The sequence below is a fragment of the Amia ocellicauda genome, chromosome 12, assembly GCF_036373705.1.
Source record: "Amia ocellicauda isolate fAmiCal2 chromosome 12, fAmiCal2.hap1, whole genome shotgun sequence".
Classification (NCBI taxonomy): domain Eukaryota; kingdom Metazoa; phylum Chordata; class Actinopteri; order Amiiformes; family Amiidae; genus Amia; species Amia ocellicauda.
In genome coordinates, this window is record NC_089861.1 from 19,135,298 (window position 1) to 19,144,495 (window position 9,198).

The window sequence follows — 9,198 nt, forward strand, 5'->3', positions numbered from 1 at the left end:
AGAGCCAAAATGGCGCCATGTGACAACACCGTCACAGCAGACGCCTTTCACGTATGCTGTCTGTCAGAAAGCATTTGTCAGCTGACGATGGAGTTCCTTCCGCCACTACAATAACCCCCGTCACATGACCACGGGAAAGGCGGCGCTCGGAGCGGATGAAGCCGTCACGCAGGCCGCCATTTGCTCCTTTTTTCCCTGGGTTCGTCTGTCGCCGGGTAAGTGCGGATATGATACAGTAATGTTTATAAGCACGATTTAAAATAGGCACTTCAGTAATTATAACTGCAGCAGTAATAAGCAGCACAGTGCAGCAGAGCCATTATAGCGGCGGCCTGTCTTTCGGAGTGCAGTTTAGACATATGAGCGACAATGTTTTGTTTTCAGCTGACATACCAGCCATCATAACTTAGTCGCTGAATCGCACATGTATAGAGAAATACCTGTATATTTGTATGGCGCACTTCGCGTAACGTAACGTGTAGCGTTTTGTGAGACACGTTTCATGCAGTCCAGTCGTGTGTGACCAAGATTATTATTACCATCAGTGTCTGTTACATTATACATTTACACTGTCAGTTGGTGCTTTTTGAATATGCAGTGTGTTTAGGCTAATATAGCGCCATTCCAAACTGGCAGACTGACTGCGGATTGGCAAAAATGACCCAGTAACTGCAAACAGTTATTACCGGGTACTATAGTTATTATTAATAATAATGTAATATTTGTATTAGTAGAGTACAGTGGGAATGGAGTTTAATGAGAGGATGGGAGGATCAAACTGGGACACTTCACATCTCTCCTCTCAGGCAGATAGATGGACAGACAGGCAGAGACGGGTAGATAAGTCACTGCACTGTATTGCCCCCCGTCTCAGTGCAGTGTTAATGTACTGTGGTGTGGGACAGTGTGTCTGGTTTTATACTTACTTAGCTAATATCTGCAGCTCTCTTTGTTTCTCCTCTCTCCTCTGTGACTGTTACAGCAGTGTGTGTGTTTGCTGCCCTCTCTCAGTACAGCGTGCTGCAGTGTCCAGTCAGCGGTCAGCGATGGCAGAAGGAGAGCCCCAGGTCCAGTTTAAGGTCTGTCCACTGTAACAACTCGCATATTCTGTACTGCACAATGCTATAGTGTACTGTGCTGTATTCATTGTACTCTACTGTTATACATCCCTCACAAGATCTTCTATCTCTGCCTCATATCTGTCTTTCTCCCCCTTTCCCCCACCCACCTCTCTCATCCTCTGTCCCTTTCCCCTCTCTCTCATCTCTCTCCTGTCTTCCTCTCTAATCTCCTTTTGCCCTCTCCTGCTTTCTCTCTCTCTCTCTCTCAGTGCAGTGTTAATGTACTGTAGTGTCCAGTCAGTGTGTCTGTACGGTACTGTACTGTATTAACCCTCTCTCTCTCTCAGTTGGTGTTGGTCGGTGATGGAGGGACAGGGAAGACAACGTTTGTGAAGAGACACCTGACAGGAGAGTTTGAGAAGAAATACGTCGGTAATGATAGTTTAATCCCACCATAATCCCACTGTAATCCCAGTTTACACGTTACCTTCCAGTCCACACACCACACTGACTCCCTGACCCCCAACACCCTCTCTCCTGCAGTCTTAATATACTGTAGTATCCAGTAACAGTCAGGCAGTTTGTGTGTCAGGCAGTGTATTATTTTAACTCTTCCCACCCCCCCCCCCCTTATATCTCTCTAGCCACTCTGGGTGTGGAGGTTCATCCCCTGGTATTCCACACTAACAGAGGAGCCATCAAATTCAATGTGTGGGACACTGCAGGCCAGGAGAAATTCGGGGGCCTGAGGGATGGATACTATATACAGGGTAACACTGACTCTGTGTATGTGTGTGTGCATCTGTGTCAGTGTGTGTCTCTGTGTCTGTGTTTGTGTGTGTGTGTCTGTGCATCTGTCTGTGTTTTTCTGTGTGTGTATGTATCTGTCTGTCTGTGTTTCTCTGTCTGCGTGTCTGTCTATGTTTGTTTGTGTGTGTGCCATCTCTCTATAGATCTCTGTAATAATGTGGCAGTGTGTGCTGCCCTCTTGTGGCCACTGTGGCAATGGCAGAGGGCAGGTCCGTCAGTGTTTCTAATGGGCTGAGCTGCGGGTGTAACACTGACTTGCTGTCATCATATTATCACTGAGTGTGCTGACCCACTGCCCTCCTCTGGGCAACACTGGCAGCACAAGGCCAAGAGCATCGTGTCTTCAGTTGGTCAGTGTATTATTTTAAATTCCCCCCCAGCTCAGTGTGCCATCATCATGTTTGACGTGACGTCGCGGGTGACCTACAAGAATGTGCCCAACTGGCACCGAGACCTGGTGCGCGTGTGCGAGAACATCCCCATCGTGCTCTGCGGCAACAAGGTGGACATCAAGGACAGGAAGGTCAAGGCCAAGAGCATTGTCTTCCACCGCAAGAAGAACCTGCAGGTGAGAGACAAATTCAGAGACACTGAGTATTGACCCCAGCCTGGAGATCCTGAGAGAGACTGAGACACTGACTGGCTGACAGTGAAATAAATGTGTTCACTGTACTGTACTTCATGAACCCTCTCTCTCTCACAGTACTATGACATTTCGGCCAAGAGTAACTATAACTTTGAGAAGCCGTTCCTGTGGCTGGCCCGGAAGTTAATCGGTGACCCCAACCTGGAGTTTGTTGCCATGCCAGCGCTCGCCCCCCCCGAGGTCTCTATGGACCCCTCCCTCGCTGCCCAGTACGAGCACGACCTCAAGGTACGACGCTGCAACTGTTATTCATACTGTTATTAACGTGGATATGAATGTTGTCATTCATATTATCCCTGTTATTAATACTGATTATTGATATTGCCATTATAACTACTGATATTTCTGTTTTTACAATTACAGATTTTACTGATATTACTACAGATAATACTGATATACTATTGTTTTTTATTTTACTGGTGTTACTACTAATATCAGTGATATTTCTACAGTTATTGATAGTAAGATCAGTAAGGATCTGATAATTATATATCTGTTGCTACTGATATTGGTATTGCTGTTATTACTCTATTATTATGACTACTTGCTGTGTGATTACTATAAGTATTGGTGCTGTAATGAATAATCGTGGCAGGAGTCTCGGCACTAGCTCATGGAGTGCTGTCTTTGCTGTGTGAGGGGTGTTTTATTTTAAAAGTTATAATAGCGGTAGTAGTATTATTGGTAGTAGTAAAATTAGTTTGTACAGGGTTCTAAACTGAGACCAAAACACATTTGTGACCCTTTGATTTGACAGTGCAACACCAATTTGTTATTGGTCGCAAGGGTGCCAGTGGGAAAAAAATATTTTATATGATTGACTTGGGCTGTGGTAAATGGTATACCGAAAACTAATTTATTGTCAATACAGGATCACAAGACGCTTGTCTTTTTCTAAAAGTCTAATACATTCTCCCATGATTGACTTTGTTGCATTTTTCTAAAACATCGATTTGCAGACAGTTAAACTACGTGGGGCTATTTCTTGTTACTCAAAATACTGAAAAATATACAAAACTTTTTCTGTCACATACAGTGGCTCCCAAAAATATTTACCCCCCTTGGACTTTTCAGGAGTTTTTGCCACTGATCAACACAGAAAATGTCCATAATGTCAAAGTAAAAAGTATAATCTGCAATTGTTCTAAATTAATTACAAATACAAAATCGAAAAGAATTGAATGCATACATAACCGCTCCCTTTGCTATGACACACCTGATTGAGCTGTGGTGAAACCAGTTGTCTTTAGAAGTCACATAATTGGTTGAATGGAGTCCACCTAATGGAGTGCAATTAAGGTGTGTCACATGATTTCAGGTTAAATAAACCTGTCTGTGGGAGGTCCAACATTTGGTTAGTACAATTCCTAACAAAAACTTAATGAATCATGAAGATGAAGGAACATTCAAATCTAATCAAATCCGGAGTAAGGTTCTTCAAAAGCACCAATCAGGGGTAGGATATAAGAATATTTCCAAGGCTTTGAATATCCCCTGGAGCACAGTAAAGTCCATTATGGAGTCCAAATGGAGAGAATATGGCACAACTGTGAATCTGCTTAGATCAGGCCGTCCTCAAAAACTGAGTATTGGGAAAGAAGGGCACTACTCAGGGAGGCCACCAAGAGGCCTATGTCAACTCTAAAGGAGTTACCGTCTTCCACGGTTGAGCTGGGAGACACCGAGCATACTGCAACAATAGCCTGGGTGCTTCACAAAAGTGGCCTTTATGGGAGAGTGGCCATTGTTGGAAAAAACTCACAACAAATCTCGCCTAAAGTTCGCCAGAAGGCATGTTGGAGAATCTGAGACCAAGTGGAGGAAGATTCTATGGTCTGATGAGACCGAAATAGACCTTTTTGGCCTCAACGCTAAGTGCTACGTTTGGCGCAAGTCTAACACCTCACATCATCCTGAGAACAACATCCCTACCATGAAGCATGGTGGTGTCAGCATCATGCTATGGGGATGCTTCTCTGCATCAGGGACTGGAAACCTTGTAAAGATAGAGGGCAAAATGGAAAGTAAGGATAAAATCCTGGAAGAAAACCTGCTGAAGGATATTGCTGCTCTAGAGGCAGTTCAGAGGAGAGTAAACAGACTTATTCCAGGTCTGAAGGGAAAATCCTACCCGGAGAGACTGAGGGAACTGAACCTTTTCACCCTGGAACAGAGGAGACTACATGGGGACTTGATCCAAGTCTTCAAAATCATGAAAGGCATCGACCACATCAAACCAGAGGAGCTTTTCCAGATCAGCAGGGACACATGGACCCAGGGATACAAATGGAAATTGGGCTTCAAGGCATTCAAAACAGAAAACAGGAGACACTTCTTCACAAAGAGAGGTGTCACAAACTGGAACAAACTCCCCAGCGATGTGGTAGAAGCTGAAAGTTTAGGAACATTTAAAAATAGACTGGATAGGATCCTTGGATCACTTAGATATTAATGGACACCAAATGAGCACGATGGGTCGAATGGCCTCCTCTCGTTTGTAAACTTTCTTATGTTCTTTCTTAAGTCTGCAAGAGACCTGGATTCATCTTCCAGCAGGACAATGAGCCCAAACATACAGCCAAAGCCACACTGGAGTGGCTTAAAAACAAAAAGGTCTATGTCCTGGAGTGGCCCAGTAAAAACCCAGACCTCAATCCAATTGAGAATTAGGGCTGTGCGATATGATGATATACACTCACCTAAAGGATTATTAGGAACACCTGTTCAATTTCTCATTAATGCAATTATCTAACCAACCAATCACATGGCAGTTGCTTCAATGCATTTAGGGGTGTGGTCCTGGTCAAGACAATCTCCTGAACTCCAAACTGAATGTCTGAATGGGAAAGAAAGGTGATTTAAGCAATTTTGAGCGTGGCATGGTTGTTGGTGCCAGACGGGCCGGTCTGAGTATTTCACAATCTGCTCAGTTACTGGGATTTTCACGCACAACCATTTCTAGGGTTTACAAAGAATGGTGTGAAAAGGGAAAAACATCCAGTATGCGGCAGTCCTGTGGGCGAAAATGCCTTGTTGATGCTAGAGGTCAGAGGAGAATGGGCCGACTGATTCAAGCTGATAGAAGAGCAACTTTGACTGAAATAACCACTCGTTACAACCGAGGTATGCAGCAAAGCATTTGTGAAGCCACAACACGTACAACCTTGAGGCGGATGGGCTACAACAGCAGAAGACCCCACTGGGTACCACTCATCTCCACTACAAATAGGAAAAAGAGGCTACAATTTGCACAAGCTCACCAAAATTGGACAGTTGAAGACTGGAAAAATGTTGCCTGGTCTGATGAGTCTCGATTTCTGTTGAGACATTCAGATGGTAGAGTCAGAATTTGGCGTAAACAGAATGAGAACATGGATCCATCATGCCTTGTTACCACTGTGCAGGCTGGTGGTGGTGGTGTAATGGTGTGGGGGATGTTTTCTTGGCACACTTTAGGCCCCTTAGTGCCAATTGGGCATCGTTTAAATGCCACGGCCTACCTGAGCATTGTTTCTGACCATGTCCATCCCTTTATGACCACCATGTACCCATCCTCTGATGGCTACTTCCAGCAGGATAATGCACCATGTCACAAAGGTCGAATCATTTCAAATTGGTTTCTTGAACATGACAATGAGTTCACTGTACTAAACTGGCCGCCACAGTCACCAGATCTCAACCCAATAGAGCATCTTTGGGATGTGGTGGAACGGGAGCTTCGTGCCCTGGATGTGCATCCCACTAATCTCCATCAACTGCAAGATGCTATCCTATCAATATGGGCCAACATTTCTAAAGAATGCTTTCAGCACCTTGTTGAATCAATGCCACGTAGAATTAAGGCAGTTCTGAAGGCGAAAGGGGGTCAAACGCAGTATTAGTATGGTGTTCCTAATAATCCTTTAGGTGAGTGTATATCGTGTGACGATGGAGCATAATATGAAACGATAGATGTTTTTCTATCGTTTATTTCGTGGTGTCGCAAATCGCACCCTTTACGGCAATATTTTTCGTCATTTGTACGACACTTTGCGTTCTTCCCGGTTCTTCCACACGTGCCAGATGTAGGCAAGAAATGTGCATCAGAAACGCAGACATAGATGGAGGAGAGTGAACTCGACACAGAAAAAACAAAATAACCAAAAGATACACATTCCTAAACCCCCGACAATACGCGATCGCACCCCCAACCCCCTCGAATTTAGATGTATATAATTTGTATAAAATTAAAGAAAAATAAAGTTTGTTTGCATTTTAATACATTGGAAAGCAATACAAACAGATGCAGAAAGTTTCATGAAGATGGTGAAGTGGTATAACAGTTTGTATTATAATAATATTATTATTATTATTATTATTATTATTATTAACTATTTTGTATTAACACGTGCTGTACCGGTAAGCAGAATCGAAACGCGACAGTCAGAGAAGAAATGCACCTGTCTAGCAGATGTTAAATGTGCCACTACAAACCCGGATGTGGGAAATCTACCTGAATCTATACCTTTTACAGCGCACGTGTTGTGTGATTACTATTACTTGTGTTATTGTTATGTAACAGTAAATCATACTGTGTATATGTGTGTGTGTGTGTGTGTATATATATATCCCATAACAACATAACACACGTAATAGTAATCACACAACACTTGCACTGTAATGTGTTGCATTCTGCATATAATTACCGTGACAGCCTGCATGTGGTATTTGTTAGTTTTGCATATTTAATGATTAACAAAATACTTGTAGCTTTAATGTCTTTGGTCTTATTTTGTAGTTTGATTGGATAAAAACAAGAAATATTGAGATATATATCATTTATCGCCCAAACTTCTGAAAATAATCTCTATTTTTAGAAGTCATATCGCCCAGCCCTATTGAGAATATGTGGAAAGAATTGAAAATTGCTGTTCACCAAAGGTCACCATCCAACTTGATGGAGCTTGCAAAGAAGAATGGGCAAAAAAAATGCTGTGTCCAAATGTGCAAAGCTGTTAGAGACTCATCCACATAGACTGATGCCTGTAATTGCTGCCAAATGTGCCTCTACCAAATATTGACTGAAGGGGGTGATTACTTATGCATTGAATTCTCTGATTTGTATTTGTTATTAGTTTAGAACAATTTGCAGATTATATTTTTCACACTGGGTATTTTCGGTGTTGATCAGTGGCAAAAACTCCTGATTTAAATCCATTGTAATTTCATGTTGTAACACAATGATGTGTGTAAAAGTCCTAGGGGGCTGAATACTTTTGAGAGCCACTGTAAACTAATTGAGATGTGTAATTATGGTCTGTCCTTGGCCAAGTGCTGCGAGAATAGTGTTATAGCTCATTGACCAGGAAAATAAATTTGGGGATTCTTCCCCCTGTTATATTAGTCTTATATTTTATCATTGTAGGCTGTTTTAGTTTAGTTTTAGTATTTAGTATTGTTATGAAAGGATGGGATGCTTTTTTGGGCTCCTTTTTTTTTTTTTTGATAATGTGATCGGGTAGGCTCCACTTGAAGACTTTTTTAAAAAGAGCAAAACATTTCAGCTCTCGTGCAATAATCATTAAAGCCGGACAAAGACGATATCAACTTAAATCTGTTGGTGTTTTTGGCACAGAACATCCATACACAACATAACTGAAAGCACAAAAAAGCAACCGAATCACACATTTGTTCATTTAAATATTTATTTGAATCTAAAAGTGTAGGCCTATTTCAAATGCTGGTTTTAAAATCAGGATTTTAAATCCGCAGCTTTATAACAAAACTATTTGCAACTTCATAACACTTTGGGTCATTGTAGTTTGGTTTCCTTCTTATTCAATTTGATTGTGTTTTTGGTATGCATTTTGTTTGAATACCTCAACCAATTGCTGCTGATGATCTGTTGTTTTATATTATTGATAAATTCCATGTATTTTATTTTACTAGTTAGAGTTCAGGAGATTAACTGTGTCAGCCCATCTCAAAAAGACACATGCTAGACTGACACTTTGACATCTGCAATAAATACATGTGCACTTTATTTTAACAGTCTCAGTATATCTATCTGAAGCAGTGTATATAAGATGGCAAGTCATTCTCCTGGTTCTGTTTGAGATGGAGGTACAGAACGGGTCTGTTACTATGGATAGTAGTTTTCTGAGTATAATATTACAGCTGCAGTCCAGGAGTGACAGTGAGTCAGGGGGTGCTGTCACTCTCTCGTTGATTGGATTATGATGAAGATTCATATTATTATTGTATTAATTGTTTTATTTGACTTGCAGGTGGCGTCAGAAACAGCACTACCAGATGAAGATGATGACCTTTAACCTGTGACCTCCCCTGGGGGCTGGTGGGAGGGGGGGCACTGCTGTTGACCTTACACCTTTACTGTAAAACCTGATCTCAGATTATTTTTTTTAACTATTTTATTTTTTTCATTTTGAACAATGGACATCCTGTAATACTTGTACTGTCCAGTACAGTACAGAAACACACAGTGCAGTAAAAACCCAGTACAGACATACAGTACAGTGCAGTACAGACTCGCACTCAGAATGATTTAAAAAAAAAAAAAGCACTTATTTGACAAAAAACAGAACATCTTTGAATAAAAACTATCTGAATTTAGATGTCTAGTCTTTTAATCTTCCTTTGTACTGTGTGTGTCTACATGTCGGTGTGTCTTCATGAGCCTCT

General features: G+C 41.8%; 1 protein-coding gene across 2 annotated transcripts; it reads left to right on the forward strand.

The window, feature by feature from the left end:
• The first annotated feature begins 131 nt into the window (after nt 1-131).
• Nucleotides 132-9,129, forward strand: ran (RAN, member RAS oncogene family). 2 transcript variants are annotated; one of them, XM_066718617.1, is made up of 7 exons: nt 132-215; nt 983-1,079; nt 1,409-1,493; nt 1,706-1,831; nt 2,252-2,439; nt 2,575-2,745; nt 8,784-9,129. In XM_066718617.1, exons 2-7 carry the CDS (start codon nt 1,047-1,049, stop codon nt 8,826-8,828), a joined length of 648 nt encoding a protein of 215 aa, XP_066574714.1. In that variant the 5' UTR covers nt 132-215; nt 983-1,046; the 3' UTR covers nt 8,829-9,129. The 2 variants fall into 2 exon arrangements, with proteins under 2 accessions (XP_066574714.1, XP_066574713.1); XM_066718616.1 differs by having other exon boundaries at nt 169-215; nt 1,012-1,079.
• The last annotated feature ends 69 nt before the right edge of the window (nt 9,130-9,198 follow it).